Source organism: Pecten maximus, chromosome 15 (genome assembly GCF_902652985.1).
Source record: "Pecten maximus chromosome 15, xPecMax1.1, whole genome shotgun sequence".
Classification (NCBI taxonomy): Eukaryota; Metazoa; Mollusca; class Bivalvia; order Pectinida; family Pectinidae; genus Pecten; species Pecten maximus.
The window spans coordinates 4,591,515-4,617,622 of record NC_047029.1 but is presented as its reverse complement, the minus strand read 5'-3'; the positions used below and the strand labels follow the sequence as shown (position 1 = coordinate 4,617,622).

The window sequence follows — 26,108 nt, the reverse complement described above, 5'->3', positions numbered from 1 at the left end:
GTACAAGATAGTAATTTGCATGTTCAATATACTTAGTTGTATGTACAAGATACTAAGTTGTCTGTACAAGGTACTAAATTGTACGTACAAGTTACTTAGTTGTATGTACAAGATACTTAGTTGTATGTACAATGTACAAGATACTTAGTTGTATGTACAAGATACTAATCTGTACGTACAAGATACACAATACTATATTGTAGCAAGACAAGTACAGGTTGCAGTGACCCTGATACGGTGCTGTATCTATTTACTAATAAGCACAGGGACTTGAGAGAGTTTGTTACAGTGTACATGTATTGGGAACTTCCCTAGTGTGTATAGCACATTTTTAGATGTTTTGGGGAGCTAGATTTAGTTCCGTAAAAATGACAACCCCGGTGGTCATGATATGAATTTTACTCTGGCGCCCCGAACCGTCTGAAAATGTGCAATACCCACAAGGGGAGGTCCAAATAAACGTAGACTATAACAAATTCTCAAGTCCCTGTGTTTTAAAGAGTCATCGGCGTTCATCAGGCCGGGGAATTAACGGCATCACACCATTAATATTTGATGATATTTTTTTTCTAATGCAAATATATACGCGTGGCTTTACTAATATTCTATGCTATTTAAACAACGGTTCGGATGACCTTGACCATTTGACGGTGTACCTGTCTGTACGTTCATATACGGATGGTATACATGTTTATCAGACGAATGATAAAGGTTGATTTACCCAGCGGTTAGGGTGTTTACTAAAAGTTGTTATCGGATACGGTGACATTTCGTCGCAGATCAGGTAACTTGAGAGAAGCAGGGACACTTTTATGTAAGTTCATCGTCTTATAGTCCAGATTCTCAAACCATTGAGACTTCTTTATGATGTTGTTTTGAGTACAGAAAATACGTGGACAGTCTGTAGTATTACTGAATTGTTTAGGGTAGGGCAATATGAAGCTAAGAGGTCGCACTTCTTTTTTTTAAACGTTGAATGCATACTATGTCTCTTAAAATATAATAGAATAGAAAAACAAAGTTAATTCCAACGGTTATATCACCCAGGGTATGAGGTCCTTCACGTTGTAATAGTTAAGTACCTTACGTAAGCATACATGTATGTCACATACAAACACGGTATTCCCAATTTTAAGGGTCATGCGGTGATATTTAATTAACAAGCCTATGAATCACAGCCATGGTGGAACCTAACTGAAGTAACTTAATTAATTAACATGCAATTCGTTAAGCTGTTTGTGAATTTCGACAAAACACCCGACAAATGTATGTTTCAGGGGAATAAAATAAAATATGCCGTTATGCTCACAAGTGTTTATAGCACTGAGTAGGGGCCGTGGTTTGACCGGATTTGACTTTTAATGCGTATCAGCATTCTAAAATTCTTTTTTAGCTTGAAATGCAAATGTCGGTTGTGAAGAATATCACACAAATAAATATATATGGAAGGCATTTCAATCATCAAAAATGTTCTTATTAAATACTATTGATAACTCTGAACATGAAAAGAAGACTTTTTAAGGAAATATCGCTCGACCGCTGATTTTGAGGGAAATTGCAGTTTCCTGAAGAAAGCCCCAATGAATATTTGTCTTGAAAACAGTATTCTTGTTATGTTAAGAAATCTTAATATCATCCATTAGAAACATCTATATAATACAAATATCTCTCTATATTCTAGACCTTTTGGGGGGAAAAGAAACAAGCAATCATTTTATTATTTCAAATTAAGGATTAAAAAAATGCTATAATTCTCTGTAAGTGTTTAGTATTGACAGGGAGAATTTCAATTGAAAACTTCACCTTCAAGTAAGAATTATATTTCGGGGGCATTTTTATTTCAATGACATTCGAACTTTTTTAAAAATAAAACTTATTTGTCATGAGTGAAATCATATTACTTCTCTTGCAGCGATACATTATGAGAAATATTAAATTATGGAAGAATAAAAACATAACCTTAACATGAAAATGAAAATAATACAACACATTATTGTCTTTTTTAACCCTTGACTTCAGTAGCATATGAATCTGTGTTCACAGGAGGGGTAACTCTTACGTGCAGTATTTTAATCAACCCTTGGTCTAACGTTCGATTGGAAAATCAATCTCTCCCTTTCGGCTCACCTCGGCAGATTCCGGTACCCTACATCTCAATCGCAACATCTCGGGGAAATTTCCGGCAACACTCGGAAATATTTCCGAGTGTTGCCGGAAATTTCCCCGAGATGTTGCGATTGCCTACATCTATCTATCACATTCAATATTTTCCACAGGAAAGCGTGGTTGTATTTAAGGAACATGTCTTAGCTATGGAACTTCTATATGATTAGTAATGCTTTCCCATGGAATATTTTACGTGAAAGAGTTTCCTTTTGTTCCGAATAGTAATGAAACCGAGGCCATCTACTAGTATTATAACTGGATACCAAAACCTATTGTCTGATATCAGGACCTGGCGCCATGCCGATTGCACCAGGAAAGAGTAAATAAAAATTTAGTCCTTTGTAAATGCACTTATAATATCCCACACGTGAATCTCAATACAATCTTGTGGTTCATACTTCATAAATGTGTAGCACGCTGCAGAGTTTTATATATATACCATTTGTATATATATATATATATATATCATTTGCTTCTAAGTTCATAGTCAGCAATACAGATAAGATTAAAACGAGTACATGTAATAATGTTAAACTCAGCGTTATTTTTTCACAAATAGATATTTGCTGTCTAATATACCTGGATGACCAGTACTGAGTGATAGGGTATGACACGAGTGTAGGTGGAGATGCTTGTTACGTAATTCGCATGAGACGAACATTTTGCATTGTCGTTCGTATTACATGGTAATGGGTTAACTTGGTTCTATATAAAAATTGAATGGACAATCTGCAACAAATACAGATAAAATCTTAGTACCTATGGTAGCCCGAGTTTCCTCTGGCCGTGACACCATGTCCTACACCTGACATGGTGTCAAGGCCAGAGGAAACTCGGACTACACCAGACATGGTGTCAGGGCCAGAGGAAACTCGGGCTACACCAGACATGGTGTCAGGGCCAGAGGAAACTTGGACTACACCAGACATGGTGTCATGGTCAGAGGAAACTCGGACTAGACCTATGGTAGCTTTTGATAGAATGTTGGTAACCAGACTTGGCTGTTTCTCTTGTCAATTCTACAGATCATTCAATATGGCCTGTGGGAGCGTTCTATTAACCCTGGCCGTGAGTTTTGTGGGCCTAGCCTTCATTCTGTACTCCCCCTTCCCAGAGGATGCCGTTGAGCCTCATATGCAGATGGCTGTATCTCTTGTGATTGGCGCCATCTTTAAAATGGTAAGTATGACCATGCTCGGTATCTATGCTAATCCCTGCTGACAGTTAAACAAGAGCATCACAAGATATGGCCTCCATGTCGAGCTAAGAATTGGACTCGATCTTGGGTCATTTGCTTTTATTCTGGGTCAAGGGAACGTGTCGTTCCCCTCGGCACCACCCATTTGAAAGATTGAATTTGTATTTAAGCTAAATCGAGACATCATGTTCATTTATTGACAATAAGAAGGACATTCCTTATATGTGACTTGTTGTGACTTATGATGTCCATGTACCAGGTTCTCGTGACCGTACCATTCACTGTACAGACTATCAGTTTGGCTGATGAAACCTTGTACCCGAGTAGCAATTAAGAGAAAAACACTGACCTATGTACCTACAATATACACATCCTTATATGAAACTGATGACAGGTTCGAGACTTTTGGATTTGTTTAGATATTTTGTGACTAGTTACGATCAAATATCCTAACACTTGAGGCGGCTACTCCGTTTTGCGATTACATCCCTCATCTAATAAGAAATTGGAGGACCATTTGTGATCGCCCAGTTTCGGTCAGACGATGTGTAAGATAGCTAGTAGCTTGTGGTGTGCTGTGTGGTTTTCCTCAAATTGATAACATACATAACAATAGTTTAAGCCACCAAAGCTATAGCTTTCTGGAACTTAACTTGACTTGATATCCGCCATTTTACGCTTTTCTGTATTTCTGGTTGTGGTAATGACTTGTGAAATCTTAAAAACAAATGGTTTAAAACATAAATTAACCGCATTACCTGACATTTTTAAACGAAATTGTATTTAATACGATAAATAATGTATGCCGGCTGAAAGCCTCTATCCATATTAATTAATATTACAATATTTACGATATGAAGTACTTCTGATGTAATTAAAATGTTCTTTGCATCTAGATCTAATTAAATTTTGCTAAATTCACCCCAATGATTGTCTAGTCGATTTTCAAATTGTTTAACATATAGTACATCTATAACATGACAAGTTGTTCCAGGCATTTACAACACGCACAGGTTTATCCTGATGTCAAGGCTACATCGCCTTTTGAATATTTTCAATGAATGTCCTCTCGTCCTGCTGATGGTTTCCGATTGGGACATAGATGTTGTAACTCGTTTATCATAGATATTGTTCAGGATTTTGAATACATTGATGAGGTCCCCTCTTTTCCTTCGGTGTTCTAAGGTTGGGCAGGTTTAAAATCCAGTTTTTAAATTAAGGTTGGAGTTTTGTAGCTCTCTGGACGTTCTTTATCAGTTCAATAGCCTTTGTCTTGTAAGGACTCCATACACCTGAGGCCTATTCCGAATGGCGTCTCACAAGAGCCTTGAAAAGTAATGTAAAAAAATATCAAGATGTGTAAATGTTCTTCTGATTAGTCTGAAGATGTCATTTAATTTGTTTACGACTAATTGGATGTGGTTTCCAAAATTGAAAATCCTCATCAACTCCAGTGTCTTTTTCGGATGTTCTGTTTGTTCACCTGCTGTCCCAGACATATTATATAGGTTTTTTAAAGTTAAATTGAAAGAACTGTTGGAGTGGAACTTTAGTAGCCACGTTGATGACCATTTTTTAGTTTGTTCAAGTTCTTGATTTCTCCACATAGTTTCGTGTCGTCTGCAAGGAGTGGCGATTCGGATTCTGTAATTTCGGGTAAATCATTAATATATGTTACCAACAAAATGGTCCAAGCACGCTTTCCTGAGGATTTCTAAATCTCCATTGACCATGACCCTTCTATCCAGTATATCACCTTTTCACTAACTCCATATCATCATGCAAGTTTCTTTAATAATCTACGATATATTACTTTGTCGAAAGCTTCCATAAAATCTATGTATACTACATCTAATTGAGCACCATTGTCAAATATTTTTGTCTATTCTTCCAAAACTTTCAGTTGGTGAAGTTGTGTAGATCTCCCGGCAACAAAACCAAATTGTTTATTACAGAGTAGAATGTTGTGGTTGATTAACTGTACTATTCCTTATTAGTTTTTCCAACGTTTTTCCAACAATACTTATTAGACTGACTGGTCTGTTCATTAACTTCGAGTCCTTTTTGGAGATGGTCTTTTCTTTATATCCTCCAGTTACATGAGAACTTCCTGGATGTTTCCTGTTTGTGTACTGCTGTGGATTCCTGACGTGTCTCCTCTTTTATTTCTGTAGCCAGCTCCTCTCTCACTTTTTGTTTGTTCCGTTTATTCTTGAGTTCATTCTCGGCATGAATCGCAGGTACGGTGTACTTATTATCTCCCTTGTCCATGCCCCTGGTGACATTCCAACAATTTTGACTCCTGTTTCATGTCCATTGCTCTTCCGTCCACGGACTGGAGAATGATCCTTCTGTTGATTTAGACTTTTCCTTGGATACCTGTGAGTGAATGCTCTCATTCGGCTACATGTCCGTAATAGTTGTCAGCGTTTAGTTTGTTTACTTTCTGCCCGGTAGGCATGGTTACAAATTTAGATGTTTCCAGCTTTGAATCTCAAATATAATTTGAGTTTAAACAGAAAATGTTTACAATGACTTATTCCACCACAGTTTAGTTTTAACTGACACACTCAGATACTTTAAACATATAAAATTATCCCCGCTCAGTCGGAGCGAGAAACAAAAACAACCGTCGCCATTGACACCGGAAGTACATCTCATGCCGCCTTGTTCCGAAATAAAAAACGTTTAACTTTAATGGTTGGTAATACAGAACAATTATACAGTTATACACGAAACAACATTTATATATCATGACGTATGATGTATGCATTTGCGTATATACATGCATGTATCTTCTTCCATTATTGTTATTTTCAGTGCGAATTTCAAGAGTACATTGGGTACACAACTTACGTAAAATGTGCCAGGAATCCTCTGAATATAAACGCGTGGGTCAGCAAAGGCGCTGTATCAGATGACAATGTTCATGTAAGTTTAATATAAGGTAAAGTAATCATGATTATGAAGTAATAACATGCTAGAGATTGATGTGTCTTTAAACATGTTTTACGTCCAATTTGTAGCTTCACTGAGCCTGTTATTGTGTCAGCATATCATTGTCAGTATTTGAACTTTATTCTTTTAATGTAAATCTTCGCTTTGGAAGGCTTCGTACAATAGCCGGCATGACATCTAGTATGTGTTATTGCGCTTACTCTTCCGGAACACCTGGGTTAACTATTTTTGCACCTTTTCAATGGTCTCCATACAAATATCTATATTTTTGTTAGTATTTTGCCCTCGTTTTGTAGAGTTACTTTACCATTGACAACGTTTTCCTTATTTATCAGAGGGAATTCTTCTTGGGTTCTCCTTATGTACATTCAACATCCAATTAATATACTAACATTTGCACATTCCCATAGCCATCTCGATGATAACAAAATCAATAGAGGCATGTTACTTTTAGTTTTTCGAACCACTTTTTATGAATATGATTTCTATATGATCCGGTGATCAGAAAATTTGGTACAACACCAGTATATAATAAAACGCATATGTAATAATTTTTATTACTTTTTTAAATTATCGTTCGATAGTCCATCTGTTCAGCAACCTTTAATAGTATGAAGGTTATTATGTAAGATCTCTAAAATCTCAACACCACCATCACAAGAAAGCTTTTGATTTTATAAATAGACAAAATGTGTGGTACAAACTTATTAAAGAAGGTGTTGAAGGGAAAATGTTGAATATTATAAGAGCACTTTATAAAAATGTGAAATTTTGTGTCAAATATAATAATAATATGTCCGATTTTTTTAAATGTCAAAATGGGTTATTCCAAGGTGAAATAATGTCACCATTTTTGTTTTCCATGTATGTCAATGACTGCGAAATGAATTTCCTAACAGAAGGATGTCCATCTATTGAGTTATATACTATTAACTTGTTTTTAATTATGTATGCTGATGATATGGTTTTACTGGCAGAAACTCCCGAGGGACTGCAAAAAATGTTAGATACTTTATTACTTTACAGAAAGAAATGGAACCTTACTGTAAACACTACCAAAACTAAAGTAATGGTTTTCCGAAACGGTGGTAAATTAAGAAAAGAATAAAAGTAGTTATATGACGGATGTGTATTAGAAACCGTAGATGAATTTAATTATCTGGGGATACAAATGAATTTTAATGGTAAATTTAAGAAAACTCAACAAAAAATTGCTGAACAAGGAAGAAAAACATTATTTTCAATTTCTGGAGTATCAAAGACATTTTTTTTAACGTTGAAACCCAACTACATGTTTTTGATACATACGTCGGTAGTATATTTAACTATGGGGCTGAAATTTGGGGTTTTCATAAAGCACCGGATATAGAGAAAATCCACTTACAGTTTTTAAAAAGATTATTGTGGGTTAAGAAAAGTACTTCTAATTGTATGATTTACCAAGAATTAGGGAGATTACCTTTTGTAATAGTGAGAAAATTTAGAATTTTTAAATATTGGTTGAAATTAAAACAAACCGATAACTGTGTGTTAAATGCTTGTTATCAAGATATGTTAGAAAACGGGAATGAACGGTTGAATGAAGTAAAACAAGAACTGTATAGAATGGGTGTTGGGTATATATGGCAAAATGGGGATATTTATACAGCTGATTATATTATGAATATTGTTAAATGTAGACTATGTGATATATTTACACAAGAATGTAAAGAAAAAATCAATTCATCTTCCAAGTGTTCACTGTACAAGTTTATTAGTGAAAAGTTCTACTTACAGCCATATTTATCAAAACCAATAGGTACTTCTAATTTAAAAGAAATAGCTAAAATTAGATTGTCATGACATAAATTAAATATTGAAATTGGTAGATTTAATAACTTAGAAAGAAATCAAAGAATTTGTTCCTATTGTAATAGTGGAGACATTGAGGATGAATTTCATTTTATTATTAAATGTGAATTTCATTTAGACCTAAGGAAACGTTTTATTAAGAAATATTATTATAATAAACCTAGTATGTACAAATTTATTCAACTTCTAGAAACAGTTAACAAAAAAGATCTTTCAAATTTAGCAAAATATATCAAATACAGTAATAAACAAAGAACAGATTTTTTATTAGTATAAAAAATGTCCTTCTACACTCTACCTGTTGTACAATGTATGTGTTAGTCCGTTTGTGTGTGTGTATGCGAGTGTGTGGTTTTGTATTGTATCATTTCTGTACATGTATATATTTGTTGAACCGATGAGCCGTAAGGCTCAAGGAAATAAAGAACTTGATCTTGAACCACTATATCCATCTATCACGAAAGCAATGAGCTATGACACATTTGATTGAACATATATTGTAACTTCAAGGTGAGTGAAGAGCTATTTGACGGCGTAAAGGTGAGATTGTATATACCACGTGACCATGACGGGGAGAGTCCTCTACCTGGGATAATCTACCTACATGGAGGTGGCTGGGTATTAGGATCAACAGGTGAGTATATTAGATAAGTACATAACATTGACGTTTGTATATATTATAAACTACGACAATGTGTTGCTGTTGAAATACGTTTTACACAGAACAACATGTTGCCAACATCAGAACGTAATAAAAGAGACAGGCCATAAACACATCGATTACTGAAATGCAAATCGGTCACAAGAAAATATTGACCAAGAAAAGAACGAGTTTTAAATTTTCATTATGGGTGAATTGATCAAAATTCTTAAAATTACATCCTATTATATTTGTTACAGACATGTACGATCCGCTCACCAGAATGCTAGCCACGTCCCTCACGGCAGTTGTCGCCTCTGTTGAGTAAGTCAGGTATCAAATTATGTTTCAATGATTAAAGTCTTCCTATACTAATGGAAAAAAGAAACGCCAGTTTATTTTCGATAGTTATTATTTTACACGATTCTTTTATATGCTCATGCTGTGGGTTTCACGATTATTTCAGTATTTCTGAAGACATTTTGATATTTTTTGTTGTCCTATCATTGTGTTTGCCTGAATATCGTTAAAAGCAGGATACCCTTCCCCGATCCAAATCAGTAGCGTGTGTGCCAACCCCTGGCATCAGTCGCTGCTTTTACTCTCCTTAACATTGACCCCATCAAAGTATTTATTGCCCTTTGTGGGATATTTTTCCTCTCCAGGATAAGGACCTGCTTGAGTTGAGCGACGTTATATGGGACGTTGACGCGATTCCTAACTTTCATGTCTAGCGCCTCCAACAGATGCTCGATTGGGCACATGTTTGGACCATATGGTGGCTAATCAAGAACTGGAACGTTCTTTAGAGCCAGAAAGTCACGACAAACCCTGGCAAATGTCCTGTTGCAGCGTAAGGCTACGTTGATGGATAAGAGGAAGAATGTGTGGTAGGGATCAACCAACCAATTGATTTCCCATAGACTTTAGTGTTAACGTTTTGGAGTATTTCATTCAAATTCTTCAATTCAATATGACAATTATGGTTTATAACAAAAGTTTAGGGTCTCATATAACACCTAATAAAAAAAGTTGGGTCCTTCAGCTCAAATTTTCTCCAGGGATGCCATTTTGAAAATGTGTGAATTTCCCAGTAAAAATTCTCAAAAATCTTAAATGTTTACCTGTTAAGTTATTATTACCCGAACTTTTGGAAAAAAAATCAATCGGACTTACGAAATTTATATCAACATTTCTTATTGATAGTTACCTATCAGGCTACATATCTATTTTCTTACTTCATAACATGGCCAATCAGTGACTGCCAGACATTTTATCCTTGGCTCAACTGTGGGATGTTTCAAAAATCTATGTTTTCAATTGGTTTGTTGTTCCCTGGTATCAAGACCTGATCCAGATATCTTACTGCTGTAAGATTACCATAGATAACCACGAGAGGTGTTTCCACGCCTTGATATATCCCTGTCCATACCATAACAGACCCTCCCCCGAATCTGTCGCTTTCCGTTACGCAAGCGTCAGAATATCGCTCACCAAGACGTCGATAGACACGTTGCCGTCCATGTGACCTGTTAAGCGAGACACGTCAGTGAACAACAAACGTCTCCAAAGGGCCAAACGAAACAGATTAGTTCAATGTGGAAGCAGGCGCAATCTAATTAAAATTAAACTTGAAATTTGCATTCCTCTGCGATGTTCAACGATACACTGCAATACATATAGTACTTATATTGTAGTGTATCAAAGAGGAACGGTAATTGAAAGTCTTATTTCAATTAGATTGCAAACAGCCGCAGCATTCGACGTTGACGTCCCCGCTGTAAGTGGTGGACCAACATAGGGGCGTCGTGGTATTCCGCAACCGATACCTAACCGTTCTTGGACACACTGACCGACCATGAGTGCCGACAACTTGACGTACCGTCTCCGTTGCTGTCTGAAACCGGTTTCGTAGGTGCGAGAGAGGTATGCCTCTATCTTGACGTCGCACATTAATGCGCGGGCGTCCGCTCCTGGTACAATCACCCAATCTCCCTGTTCCTCCGGGACGCCCAACTAAATGGGATATTGTTGTCTCAATTCAATTCAATTCAATTTTATTCCAGGGGCCTTACAGCCCAAAGGTTTACATAGTTAATTGACATTAATGAACATGTTGTAATAAACATAATTTCACATTTGGAGAGTGATCGATTGCGACGTAAACACAATTTTAAATATATGTTCTTATTAATTATATAAGTATTCTTTGAGTCAAAGTATTACACAAATATTGTGAAAGACACCGATATGTATACTTTGCATATAGATAGATATTTATGTGTACTGTCTGCAGTACTTGTTGTTCCGACTGGAATAAACATTACATCAATTCATCTCAATAGAAATGAAATATAATATTTGAAACGAACACAACAAGTATTTACTTATAATGCTTCTGACCTTCGTTTATATGCAAAATGAATAAATTTTCCAAGATTACTTAACTCTTTGACATTTTTCACACTCATGAGTTGAATAAGTTTAAAAATGCTAGGTCTACGATAATAGTATGGTTTCAAATATTTAGTACGTAAGTCTATGTAAAAAGAACATTTTAAAATAAAATGGAACTCATCCTCAATATCAATATTATTGCATAATGTACATCTCCTATTTTCTCTTGTTACATTCCTGTATCTTCCACTCTCTATATTTAGTTGATGCGACGATAATCTAATTTTTGATATGTACTTCTTGTATCGGTGATCGATAGGTTTCCTTAAATAAAATTGCAAGCCAAAATTGTCTATCAAATGTTGATATAAATAACCTTTTGGAGAGTTTCGAATATTACATAGCAGTTCTTGAATATGAATTTCTTGGAATTTGCTTTCGATTAATTTGTAAGTAATTTTACTTTCAAAAGTGCTGTTCCATAATTACCCTAATCCTAGTTTTTCTAGTTCTAGTTTAATATTCACTATCCACTCATCATTATTTAGTAATGTACACCATATTGCTGGGCTACATGATGTTGCGATTGCCCGTGCATTATCACAGCAACGGCCCTACCCCTATCGACTTCATTCAATCGTGGTATTCCGCTGTACAATATCGCTTCGATAAGAAACGGTGTAACTGATTTACCAGCACATATGGTGCAAGAGTACCCCGGATGCACGCTTTCTTGAAAAAATCTGCTAAGGCATACAGCGAGTCGACTGAATGTAACTGAAGAAAGTTTTCACAGTGCACGGAGGTAGCTGTGTGAAATTTAATAAAAAAAATTAGTCCACATTTCTAAACGTTATATTAAAAACCCGAATCGGTGTTTCTTTTTCTGCTGGTATATTAAAGTATTTTTTCCTTCATTTAATTATATTCTTTTAGCTGTCATAATACGATCCCCATTTATAGTGTTTTGAGCGCCTTTCAATTTCCCTTTCATTATAAGGTACCGAATGGCTCCCGAACACCCATTTCCTGTACCATTTGAAGATTGCGTCAAGGCCACAAAATACTTCATGTACAACGCAAAGAAGTTTGGAGTAGATGCCAGTCGAATAGCTGTATCAGGTGATGGCCGATAGGCTCACATACATGTAGAATAGTTGTCATCAATTACTGGATAAAACTCTTTACAGAACGAAAAGGCCCACAATATAAAATGAATTTTATTTTTGAGGTAAATTTTATATTGGGGACCTCTTGATCATATAATGATACCGTGTATGCATGTACCAATAGCACAGGTTATATTAGGAACATATCTCCGATTGTCACTGTCGACTGTCGAGTATTTTCTTCTTTCTATCAACATTGATAGAACTCATTAAAATCGTTTCAATTGTATTATATTCTTCAACATTTCCTTTTCAATAAATGCGTTTTATTGTGCAGTTAAACGATTACCTCTCTTTCCATCAATGTAATTGTGTAGTTTTACGATTACCTCCCCTTCCATCAATGTTACCGTGTGTAGTTTTACGATTACCTCCCCTTACATCAATGTTATCGTGTGTAGTTTTACGATTACCTCCCCTTACATCAATGTTACCGTGTGTAGTTTTACGATTACCTCCCCTTCCATCAATGTTACCGTGTGTTGTTTTACGATTACCTCCCCTAACATCAATGTTACCGTGTGTAGTTTTACGATTACCTCCCCTTCCATCAATGTTAGTGTGTGTAGTTTTACGATTACCTCCCCTTACATCAATGTTACCGTGTGTAGTTTTACGATTACCTCCCCTTACATCAATGTTACTGTGTGTAGTTTTACGATAACCTCCCCTTACATCAATGTTACTGTGTGTAGTTTTACGATTAACTCCCCTTACATCAATGTTACTGTGTGTAGCTTTACGATTACCTCCCCTTACATAAATGTTACCGTGTGTAGTTTTACGATTACCTCCCCTTACATCAATGTTACTGTGTGTAGTTTTACGATTACCTCCCCTTACATCAATGTTACTGTGTGTAGTTTTACGATTAACTCCCCTTACATCAATGTTACTGTGTGTAGTTTTACGATTACCTCCCCTTACATCAATGTTACCGTGTGTAGTTTTACGATTACCTCCCCTTACATCAATGTTACTGTGTGTAGTTTTACGATTACCTCCCCTTACATCAATGTTACTGTGTGTAGTTTTACGATTAACTCCCCTTACATCAATGTTACTGTGTGTAGTTTTACGATTACCTCCCCTTACATCAATGTTACTGTGTGTAGTTTTACGATTACCTCCCCTTACATCAATGTTAATGTGTGTAGTTTTACGATTACCTCCCCTTACATCAATGTTACTGTGTGTAGTTTTACGATTACCTCCCCTTACATCAATGTTACTGTGTGTAGTTTTACGATTAACTCCCCTTACATCAATGTTACTGTGTGTAGTTTTACGATTACCTCCCCTTACATCAATGTTACCGTGTGTAGTTTTACGATTACCTCCCCTTACATCAATGTTACTGTGTGTAGTTTTACGATTACCTCCCCTTACATCAATGTTACTGTGTGTAGTTTTACGATTACCTCCCCTTACTTCAATGTTACTGTGTGTAGTTTTACGATTACCTCCCCTTACATCAATGTTACCGTGTGTAGTTTTACGATTACTTCCCCTTACATCAATGTTCCTATATGTAGTTTTACGATTACCTCTCTTTCCATCAATGTTATTGTGTAGTTTTACGATTACCTCCCCTTACATCAATGTTCCTATATGTAGTTTTACGATTACCTCTCTTTCCATCAATGTTATTGTGTAGTTTTACGATTACCTCCCCTTACATCAATGTTACTGTGTGTAGTTTTACGATTACCTCCACTTACATCAATGTTCCTATGTGTAATTTTACGATTACCTTCCCTTCCATTAATGTTACTGTGTGAAGTTTAACGATTATCTCCCCTTACATCAATGTTACCGTGTGTAGTTTTACGATTACCTCCCCTTACATCAATGTTACCGTGTGTAGTTTTACGATTACTTCCCCTTACATCAATGTTATTGTGTAGTTTTACGATTACCTCCCCTTCCATCAATGTTACCGTGTGTAGTTTCACGATTACCTCCCCTTACACCAATGTTACCGTGTGTATTTTTACGATTACCTCCCCTTACATCAATGTCACTGTGTGTAGTTTTACGATTACCTCCCCTTACATCAATGTTACTGTGTGTAGTTTTACGATTACCTCCCCTTCCCTCATTGTAACAGTGTGTAGTTTAACTATATGACCTGCTCATTTCTATATTTATTTATTCATTTCTCTTTTTTATTCATCGCATTCATACCGTTCTTTTCCATCATAGCTACTTCTTGTGTGTTTATTTGTCGATATTCCTTATTCTCCTGTCTGTCGAAAGTAATGTTTTTGGGATAGTTTTGTCATATCCTTTTCTATCTGTAATAGAATAATTTGACATCGTACACCTGTATTAGATTTACAATTCAGTTAAAAGAAAGTCCAGAACATTTGGTGTTTTCAAGTTATTGTGTTCATACAAAGTTGATAGAAAGTTTACGATATAAATTTTGTGATAGGTGACAGTGCTGGAGGAAACCTAGCAATGGCTGTCGGAACTAAACTCACCCAGGAAGGACAACCCCCTCGACTTCTCGGCCTGATATACCCAGCGTTACAGATGGTGGATTTCAACACCCCAGCTTATCTTACTTATCAGTCGATGCCTTATTTGTTGAAGAAATACCGAATGGTTAGTTTTTACCTAACATACGCATTTGGTAACGACGATGACATTGAGAAGTATTTCGAGAACAAACATGTGACTGAAACACTTAGAAACTCTATCTATACAAAAGTCAGTACAACATTACTACCTCAAAAATACCAAAAGCTTCAGGTTAAGGAGCGTGCAGCTGTCGATATGAATTTGGCACAAAAAGTGGAGAAAATAATTACCAATGTATCCTTGTGTCCTCTTATGATGGACGATGATGAGCTGTACCAGTTACCGAAGACCTACCTACTTACCTGTGAGTATGATCCACTGCGAGATGACGGTCTCATGCTGGCTAAACGGTGGAAGGATATGTACTTCCCTGTTACACACGTACACTGGGATGGCGTACAACACGGATTTATAAACATGGAGGGATCCCAACGTACAACAGAGGCCCTGGATGACTATATAAAATACCTCGGGGCGGAATTATAATATCACATTAAATTGTAATGTTTCCATAATCATGATATACTAGTCACATGACGAGTGAATAGTGCGATGGTAGATCACAGGGGCTTGGCACGATTTTCCAAATGATGGTCCATATATATATATGTATGACACTATGATACATATATATATGGACCATCATTTGGAAAATCGTGCCAAGCCCCTGTGTGGTAGATCATACAACGGCTCTCTTAAAATTTTGTTAATATAATTTATAAATAAAATGTTGACTACATTTATCATTTTCTTTAATATGTATTTTCACATCCACCTAGAGGCTGACAGGATGCGTTTTCATTGACAATATTATAATATCGTGATTTGTTTTAATGATTCGATCTGATGGAAAAACGACAATCAGGGTTATATAAATTCATATTACATCTTCATGCAATTTATGAAAATGGTGTGCATGCACGAGCCTGTGCACTTACATGGCAGCTACGTTCCTTTTTGTTGTTTTGAGTTGCTACTTTAACTATAATGCACGATAACAATAACAAGTGTGTCCGTTTTTATTGTGTTTATTGCATACTTGACCTCTCCAGTACAACTGTCATATGCGTGGTATAGTGGTGGTTATCTAGGCTGATGTCATTGAACTGAGACTGATGTCACTAAACTAGGGCTGATGTCACTCAAATGGGACTGATGTCTTTGAAGTGAGACAGATACAATTGAACTGAGATTGATGTCAGTGACTTGAGTTTGATGTCAGTTATTTAAGACTGATGTCAGTGATTTAAGACTGATGTCAGTGATTTGAGATTGATGTCAGTGATTTGAGATTGATGTCAGTGATTTAAGACTGATGTCAGTGATTTGAGATTGATGTCAGTGATTTGAGATTGATGTCAGTGATTTGAGACTGATGTCAGTGATTTGAGACTGATGTCAGTGATTTAAGACTGATGTCAGTGATTTCAGATTGATGTCAGTGATTTGAGATTGATGTCAGTAATTTAAGACTGATGTCAGTGACTTGAGATTGATGTCAGTGATTTAAGACTGATGCCAGTGATTTGAGATTGATGTCAGTGCTTTGAGACTGATGTCAGTGATTTAAGACTGATGTCAGTAATTTGAGATTGATGTCAGTGATTTGAGATTGATGTCAGTGATTTGAGATTGATGTCAGTGACTTGAGATTGATGTTTGATTTGAGATTGATGTCAGTGATTTGAGATTGATGTCAGTAATTTGAGATTGATGTCAGTAATTTGAGATTGATGTCAGTGATTTGAGATTGATGTCAGTGATTTGAGACTAATGACAGTGGTATAAGACTGATGTCAGAGATTTAAGACTGATGTCAGAGATTTAAGACTGATGTCAGTGATATAAGACTGATGTCAGAGATTTAAGACTGATGTCAGTGATTTGAGATTGATGTTAGTGATTTGAGATTGATGTCAGTAATTTGAGATTGATGTCAGTGACTTGAGATTGATGTTTGATTTGAGACTAATGGCAGTGGTATAAGACTGATGTCAGAGATTTAAGACTGATGTCAGTGATTTGAGATTGATGTCAGAGATTTGAGATTGATGTCAGTGATTTGAGACTAATGTCAGTGACTTGAGATTGATGTTTGATTTGAGACTAATGGCAGTGGTATAAGACTGATGTCAGATATTTCAGACTTTGCCATTGTTTTGAGATTGGTGTCACTAAACTGCTTGGTGGGTTTTCGAAGACAAATCAACTTACCGTATGAAATATGTTATAAGATTGTGTAAAACATACACAGAATAATAACATTCTGGTGAATTAATCGCATTCTTTAATCACATACTTGAGGAAACGTGTTTACATCTGAACCAGCGTCACTATTCACGGAATGGATTTTTACCGTAACAATGGAATTTTGTCCACAAATTAATTTGACAAAATCCAGGTAGCAGCCTTAGAGACAACCCAGAAGATATGCTAGAAAAATTCAAAAGGTCTCAGGGGCCTGTGTTATGGCCTTCTTAGTTTAAACCGTCCGAGGTGTGCGACTTGGTTAGGTTTTTATCCAAAAAACTTTCAAAACAATGCCGTATGCTACAAAATGCTCTTATATTCTCAAAAGTATGAATCAAACTCTAAATGAAATTATTTTCTACAATAACACATCGAAACCCAAACTTCAAATGAAATCATTAGTTACACTAAAACATCGAAACCGAACTAGATCTACCAAAAGAAATTGTTTGTTGTATAGCAGCACAAATAATCTAACGAACAAACGGAACTAATAGTTAGTACAACACGTATTAAACGAGAGCTTAGATATGAGAAAAAATGGCGTTCTGACAGGATTTTGTTGTTATTGCCGTCATGATAACGCGAGCCGAACGAACAAAACTTGACATCGGTGCCTTGCTACGGACGGCTCTCGTGATTGGACAGCAGGTATCAATCAGAACATTGACAAACAAACGCACATCGAAACCCAACCTCCAAATAAAATTGTAAGCTACACTGTATAACCAAACATCGAAGCACAACCTCCAAATGAAATCGTTACTTATAGTATTACAGTTAAACCCAACTAGATTTTCCAAAAGAAATTGTTTGTTATAACAAGACAAATAATCAAACGAACAAACAGAACAGATAGTTATTACATCACGTGTTTAAAACGCTTTTGTAAATGTCTTTCTGACCGGATTTCGTTGTTATTGCCGTCCTAATAACGCGAGCCGAACGAACAAAACTTGACATTGGTGCCTTGCTACGAACGGCTCTCGTGATTACACAGCAGGTATCAGTCAGAGAACCGACAACATACGTAAATTAATTCGTTTTTCAGAATCAATATAACGAGGGGGGAATTTCACCAAAATAAATAGAGGTTTGTACGAAAATCCTTAAAAAAAAGTACAAAGATGTGTTCTGGAACCGTAGGCATCGTCTGCTTCATCGCCGACACTCTCAAATCTAATTAAGTTAAGAAATATGCACTGTCCAATGTATACACAACAAAAACTGGCATAGTAATCAAACTCATGTAAAGAAAGTTTTAAATCTTTAAGTGAAAAGATTTGTTGGTGCCCACAACTTGAAGACTCGTGTTGGACAAACGCAGAAACTGATGACGTGTGCAACATGTGAGTGAATTGTAGATATGCATTCTGGTCAATAATTGCTGCAGTTGCCATCAAAATAACGCGAGCCGAACGAACAAAACTGGATCAGACGCCTTGCTACATTGGGCTCTCGTTACTTGTATATGGCACGTGACCTTTCACATAAAAATGCATGTTTCACATTATATTCATACATGTACTACTCGCTCTTCGTTCTCTGGTTAGAAAATAGTCCACTTGGGTCTTCATACCAAATGCAGTTCCGGTAATGGAAAGGTCATACATACGTTAATACGATCTAATCAAATAACGTTTCTTTTGTCGACAAATTTTGTCTTCCATTAAATGATACAGGTACATTTGTCAATCTAAAGGATTTTTTTTTTTTGTGATTCAGGAAACCCCTATTCCGGCAGATCTTTAAAACCATGTTTTTACAATAATCTAATTCTTTTTTGGATTGGTTTCATAATGATAAGGACATGGTAGCGTTTGTTACTCTCAATAAATTTGTCCTTTAAGCTTTGATGAATCGATATAGTTACTACTTTTTGTACGTTTTCGCAGTGAACATAAGGTTTTATGATGAAAATATAAGTAATGTTTTCATTTAAGCATTGATGTCATTTTTTTTTTAGTTTCATCGGGGTATGAAACAAATTTTGCTTGCAAACTGTATGAATCCGCGTAGCGGATTCTTACAGAAGTTTGCAAACAAAATTTGTTTCATACCCCGATGAAACTAAAACAAAATTGACATCAACGCTTATAATTAATTTTTGAAAATGATTTTCTAATTTAAAACATGTTTTATGTACAATTTTACTGGTTTTAAATGGGATTCTTTTTCTCAAATCAATACGCAACGTCAATTGTCGTATTGTGACGTCACATTTTTTCGCGCCATTCTCGGAATTTCTTTCACAGAAGAATGAAAAGAATTTTTCGACCAATCACATTTGAGTATTTACCATGAAAACAAAGAAAAATTAATTATACTATATACAATATAAATTATTTTATATAACGTCAAAATTATCCTAGGATTTTCTCTTTTGAACACGGCGACCGTTAGTATTGGAATAACGTACTGCATAATGTAGCTAATCAAAAATTAAATGTTATTCAGCTACGTCTCGGGGAGTAAAAACACACGAAGTATCTGGGGTCACTACTGTACTGTATATGATTAAGCAGACTCCCCTCTCACACCCCAGGAGCGGATGTCGGAGTGAAGCACCGGACGATAATGGCGATCTCAAGAGTTTCTCGTGTTTATTTTAACAATTAATCAATAATTTTTAGTCATATTTCAGAGTTAACGTATCATTCTTAGATAGGCTTTATCACAGCGTTAGTTTTAAACAAATAACGTGTCTGTTAACGACAGTCTGTATCGATTAAAACCCCACTACACCTGTTTGTATACCTGTATTACCTGTAGCCTACCCCCCCCCCCCCCCCCCCTCCTCCGCTTGTCAGTCTGCATCGACGACCCTAAGTTTACATGTAATTGTTAAAAATGATGTACTATACATTTTATGTTAATTAATTATAATTTATATGAAAAAGTTACATAAGTTCCATACATATTCGATTACAAACATAAACTTGTCCAGAATTTGAGCAAATCGTCGAATGACCTAAAAGTTTGTCAAAAAGATTTTTTTTTTTTTCAAGTCAATCTGTGGTACGGTTGTGGTGGGGGAAAAGCAAACAAAAAACCGTGTAACTGAAAACTGACGATTAGTTATCTAACCTGTGGGAAGATAATAGTTTATAAATGATAGGCTCTTCTGTGAGCCGTATCTCTTAACAGGTGGACTCGCGTCCGTGTCGCTTTACTGTGCCTTTCCCACCTTACACGAGATTGAAATCTAAAAAAAAGTGTTACCTTTATTTGAAAAATGATGCTAAAATCCGAAATTGATCACTATCCTTTTATTTACTTTAAAAAACAAAACTATACAAAAACATACATATGTTTAGCGTTTTGAAAGTTAAGTTGCACGAATAATCAATTTTAAAACTTTTGGTTGTATGTTTTAGAAAACAATAACGTTAAACAGTTAAAATTAAGATAAAGCATGTAAAATTATTTATTTGCACCTAAAACAGTGGAGTGACACCTATACACTGATGATAAAGCCATTAGATATATACTAATACCTACAGTATTAGACAGTCTTTATATTTCTATGATAAACCATTTATTATGTATATCAATGATTTCTATTGACGATTACTATTAAAACCCTTATTTACGTATGAGCGAATTTAACAAACTTTTTCGACTTTTTCGCGTATATGACCGCTTAGCGAAAAATCTCACATGTATAATACTGTCCAATGTACATCAAATTAAACGGAATTCTGTAAAACAACTTAACTTGAAAGCTGACAGTCTGCTGTGAACAAATTCTAGCCGAGTTTCATTTGATTGTATGTCTTGATACGTTACAATAGTACGGATATTTACAAATAAAACAACTAATCTTCGATAGTTTGAGCGGGAAATTCGAATTTAAACTTATTACATGTGGAATGGCTATACTCGCATTTCACAAGAAAACGTTACAATTTCTTACCTCTGCCTGATCTTGACTGATAGTTCGTCGTCAGCTTATCCCTCTCAAAGTCTGCTTCTCTTTGTAGAAAACCCGATAGAAAGCATGAAAACAGGACAAATACAAACCGAGAAATACCAAAAATAAAACCTTAATTTCAAGACTTTAAAATCGATTAAAAATAACTCTAAAGCATCATTAAGAAAATAAAGCCGCATTTTAGCAAGACAACAACATGCCGTCTGTTGTTGAAGTATGATTTACAGTAGGTCTGTATCGGTATTTATATCAGCTATGTTAGATGGGAACTCCGACACCTGTGAAAGACAATACCTGTGTCAAATTTTAACTTATGGGGCCCGGCGAAGGGGTATTTTATCTGTCCGGAATATTACAAGAAGGTAAGGTCCTTATTTAGAAACAAAGATTCCCATAACGGCAACACTATTCTTAATTATGTTTGTACGACATCATTCTTCGAAGTATTGATTTTATTTGCAATTACTATGTGTTTATTACAACTTCAATGTATACATTATTTACAAATTACAATGTACACGAAATACATTACATTGTTGTCCGTATATACAATATTACTGTTTACTATTACAGCATACAATGGAAATACAGTGTTGGGATATTTGCCGCGTCTGCAATGAAATTACTTTGCTACTTCCCTTATTTTTTAAGATTTCCTACTTTCTAAGGAATGCCTACATATCTACTTATTTGTTTTTAGCAGATAATACGATTACTATTAATTAGATTTTAAATCACTGCTAGGATCTTTGTCACTTCTGCAATAAAATTTCTGTGCTACTGTCCTTATTGTTTTTACGATTTCTTATTTTCTAAGGAATGCATGAATACTTTTTAATTTGACTCCGTTAGGGATCGAACCAGGGACCTCTGGCTGACTGGTCTCTCTCTACTCTCTAGCCGAGTTGAAATACTACTAAACGTTGTGAGGTAGCAGTTTACCTTTTTTAATTGCTTGTCAATCATTAATTGACAAATTATGGCGTTAGTCAGGGATCGAGTTTTGGTTTATTGTCCTAACAGTAAACTTTATTGTTTTCTTCCTTCCGTTTTTGAAATTTCGAATTTCTGAAAACAGTACCTAGTGTGGTAAATTCGTCATGGGATGTGTTTCTGACTAGATATGTTTAATCATCTATATATTGACAACCAGCATCCCCTCTCCTCTTCTACTTCTTTAAGGTACAACAGATGTATTCTGACCACTTTATTACGATCTACATTGTGTGATAAATGGGCGATGGAAAGTCGGAGAATACTCGGATTCCGTGGCCTTTTCCTATATATTTGGTCACATATCCTTCAATGTCCCTATGCTCAGTTTAAGAAAATCCTTTATTTCTTTTCCACGGGAAAGCGTTACATAATTCAAGAACATTTCCATGAATTAGATTGTTTTTCTTAAATCTAGTAATGCCGTCATTTGGGAATTTTCAAGTAAGAGACTTTCTGAAGTTCGGGACGTTGATGAAACTAGGGACTAACCTCTCCACTCTGTGTCAAGTCGCATGTTTAACATTTGTCCAAGTATACTTATGTGTCTGTTGATTTGGAAAATCTACGACGGCGTATTTAGGTCTCTCTAGAATTTATTTGTATCTGTCTTGTAGGTACAACTTCAGATCCTGTACGTATGATACAACTGATATTTTTTTGTACGTATAAAAACAACAAAGAATACCGACATAATAACGAAACTATTCAAACTCCTAATCGATTAAACGAAGGCAAAAAAAAAAAAAAAAAACTAAAATAAAGATTTGCATTAGACTCCTGATAAAGGTCAAGGAGAATGAGACCAGGTGTCCCAGACTAGTTAGCGTCTTCTGGTTCATTAACAACACCCAACATACAAATGTAGGTCACGACGACACCGCCATACAAATCTAGGTCACGACCACACCCAACATACAAAGAGTTACAGGTCAAATACATCCCAGTCTCAAATGAGAGTTAGGGTGGTGACAAAGGAACTTCTACAACTTCAATACTGTACGTACAACTTATTATCTCGTACGTACAACTTAGTATTCCGTACGTACAACTTAGTATCTCTTACGTACAACTTAGTATCTTGTACGTACAACTTAGTATCTTGTACGTACAACTTAGAATCTTGAACGTACAACTGAATATCTTGTACATACAACGTAGTATCTCGTACGTACAACTTAGTATCTCGTACGTACAACTTAGTATCTTGTACGTACAACTTAGTATATTGTAAGTACAACTTAATATCTTGTACCTACAACTTAATATCTTGTACGTACAACTTAGTATCTTGTACGTACAACTTAATATCTTGCACGTACGTCTTACTATCTTGTATATAATTGTACGTACATGATACTTATTCATTTCAATAGTGGGCTGTAGTATGCCGGCCTATATATCGTCATACATCGTCAATTCACAATCATACTATATATAGTAAAGCGGTCTTTCTCTAACTCGGACTTATCGACAGAGATGTCTAATGTGAGCTTAAAGAACTAGAATAATGAATCGATACATGTGTCTGTATCAATAAAACATAATTAAACTTATCGAGTGTTGAAATATCCTCTCTGGAACCTAGTACTCGGTGAAAGGCTAACTTAGATTGGTGCGTACGGGGACTTGCTACAAATCAACAACCATTTTCACGAATACATGGACATACAAACTATTTATTATACAATTACTTCGAATGCATCATATGATAAATATAATCCACGTAATATATATATATATATTTATAGACCGTAGACTGGAAGATTGTGCTAATTTGTCGCGCATGACCTAAATTATTATTGCTTCTACTACCAATGTGTGAGGTCCGATACCAGATCCCTGTGGTGTGGGGCCCGTTGTCAGGTCCCTGTGATGTGAGGTCCAATATCAGGTCCCTGAGGTGTGGGGCCCGTTGTCAGGTCCCTGTGGTGTGAGGTCCGATACCAGGTCCCTGTGGTGTGAGGTCAGTTGTCAGGTCCCTGTGGTGTGGGGTCCGTTGTCAGGTCCCTGTGGTGTGAGGTCCGATGTCAGGTCCCTGTGGTGTAAGGTCCGATGTCGGGTCCCTGTGGTGTGAGGTCAGTTGTCAGGTCCCTGTGGTGTGAGGTCAGTTGTCAGGTCCCTGTGGTGTGAGGTCAGTTGTCAGGTCCCTGTGGTGTGAGGTCAGTTGTCATGTCCCTGTGGTGTGAGGTCACTTGTCAGGTCCCTGTGGTGTGAGGTCAGTTGTCAGGTCCCTGTGGTGTGAGGTCAGTTGTCAGGTCCCTGTGGTGTGAGGTCAGTTGTCAGGTCCCTGTGGTGTGAGGTCCGATAGCAGGTCCCTGTGGTGTGAGGTCAGTTGTCGGGTCCCTGTGGTGTAAGGTCCGATGTCGGGTCCTACGTATTTGTATATGACAGACGCGAGTTTACCCACATTTGTGGCGCCACCTGTCGTGAGAGTCGGCAGTATGTACCCGTGTAATCACCCGTCAGCTTAACACACCTGTGGGAGTTATACCGGGTGTAATCGCCTTAATAAGATATCTCACCTGTACAAAGAACAGGTGAATCGAGATGAAGATTAGCCTGTTAGAGAGATGGATCTGGTGTATCGCAGGACCGGTGTCACGCCTACACAATGTTGTGTAACGGTATAAATCGTATTACATTGTACGAAAAACAACAACAACAACAACAAAATAAACCAAAAACAAAACGAATATATCATCGTGGTGAATAAAGATGGCATTGGTGAAGAATAGGGCTAGAGTCTATTTAGAAATAATATAAAGCGTTTGTCGTTTGTTGAAGTTGCAAAACGATAGTAAGTACACATGTATAGGTTCTTGCACAATTCAAAGTGGTTCGTCAAATGATGGAGAATTAAACGAGAGATTATATAGAGATGTTGGCGTCCAACGTTGGATGATCTTTATTGGATCTATGTAAGACTTTCTCGTTTCCTCTCCATTGAAATCAACATGAAATTTGAGAAAGGTTTTTGTAGAACTTTCTGACAAATAGTATTTTTTAACTGTCAAAATTCAAAATGTCTGTTTTTCGGCCATCTTCTTTCCCAATTAGTGTCAAAAGCAAATAACCACAGGTGAACCTACACATGAAACTTGAGAACGGTCAATGAAAGACCTTTTGAGAAATATAGTGATTACCATCTTCAACTGTCATAATTCAAAATGGCTACATTTGTACCTGTCGGCCATTTTTTTATCAGCCTCCAAATTGAGCATACACAGCTAAGGACCGATTGAAACGTATACATACAATTTAGAAAGATCCATGAAAAACTTTCTGGGAAATAGCGATAACAAACTTAAACTCCCAAAATTGAAATTTTGATTAATATCAAAATTAAGCATCCTAATGAGAGAGCAAGGGAATCTCAATGAAGAATTTTCCGAAAAAATCAAAGATTGATAACAAACATCAGCTGTCAAAATTTTAAATGATTGTCAGGCGGCCATCTTGTTTTCCGATCAATTTCAAAATTTAACATTCACATCTAGGGATCAATGGGAATCTTCCAGTGGAAATTGAGGAAGATTCTCCGAGTACTTCGTTATTAAACAGGGAGAGCAGGGAGTGCTTTTTTATATTTCTTTTATTTTTTTAAACATTTTGCATGATAAACAACAACAGGTTACAACATTTCACAAGTACAATTATATAATTACTCGCTCAAAATTTTCTTCATTTTCTCATTTGAACAGTTTAACTGATCAAACTATAATTATGTTAGATCCAACCCACCTTACATTCACACTCGCATACAACATGAAGACATATAGAATCGGACAAAACACAAAGAAACAGCAGAACAATAATTAAAAAAGAGCTACAGAGAAAGGAAGAGAGAAAAAAAGGGGGGGGTTGATGGTGATGGAAAAGATAGGGAGGAGAGGGGGATATGAAGGTGAGAGGAGGTCAAACTTTCGGTTTGGGGTGTTTATGGACGGACGGAGTGACCACGTA

The 26,108-nt window shown here is 36.2% G+C and overlaps 1 protein-coding gene across 1 annotated transcript; it reads left to right on the top strand.

Moving 5' to 3' along the window:
* The first annotated feature begins 758 nt into the window (after window positions 1–758).
* LOC117344259 (arylacetamide deacetylase-like) lies at window positions 759–15,551 on the top strand. The gene is made up of 7 exons (XM_033906949.1): window positions 759–814; window positions 3,192–3,345; window positions 6,185–6,295; window positions 8,684–8,807; window positions 9,074–9,137; window positions 12,211–12,332; window positions 14,817–15,551. The coding sequence occupies exons 2-7, from the start codon at window positions 3,202–3,204 to the stop codon at window positions 15,449–15,451; spliced, it is 1,200 nt and encodes a 399-aa protein (XP_033762840.1). The 5' UTR covers window positions 759–814; window positions 3,192–3,201; the 3' UTR covers window positions 15,452–15,551.
* The last annotated feature ends 10,557 nt before the right edge of the window (window positions 15,552–26,108 follow it).

Coding starts and splice junctions, on each gene's coding strand:
- LOC117344259 (XM_033906949.1), top strand. CDS start 3,202: ATGGCCTGTGGGAGCGTTCTATTAACCCTGGCCGTGAGTTTTGTGGGC. Junction 3,346..6,184: donor TTGGCGCCATCTTTAAAATG/GTAAGTATGACC, acceptor TGTTATTTTCAG/TGCGAATTTCAAGAGTACAT. Junction 6,296..8,683: donor TATCAGATGACAATGTTCAT/GTAAGTTTAATA, acceptor TGTAACTTCAAG/GTGAGTGAAGAGCTATTTGA.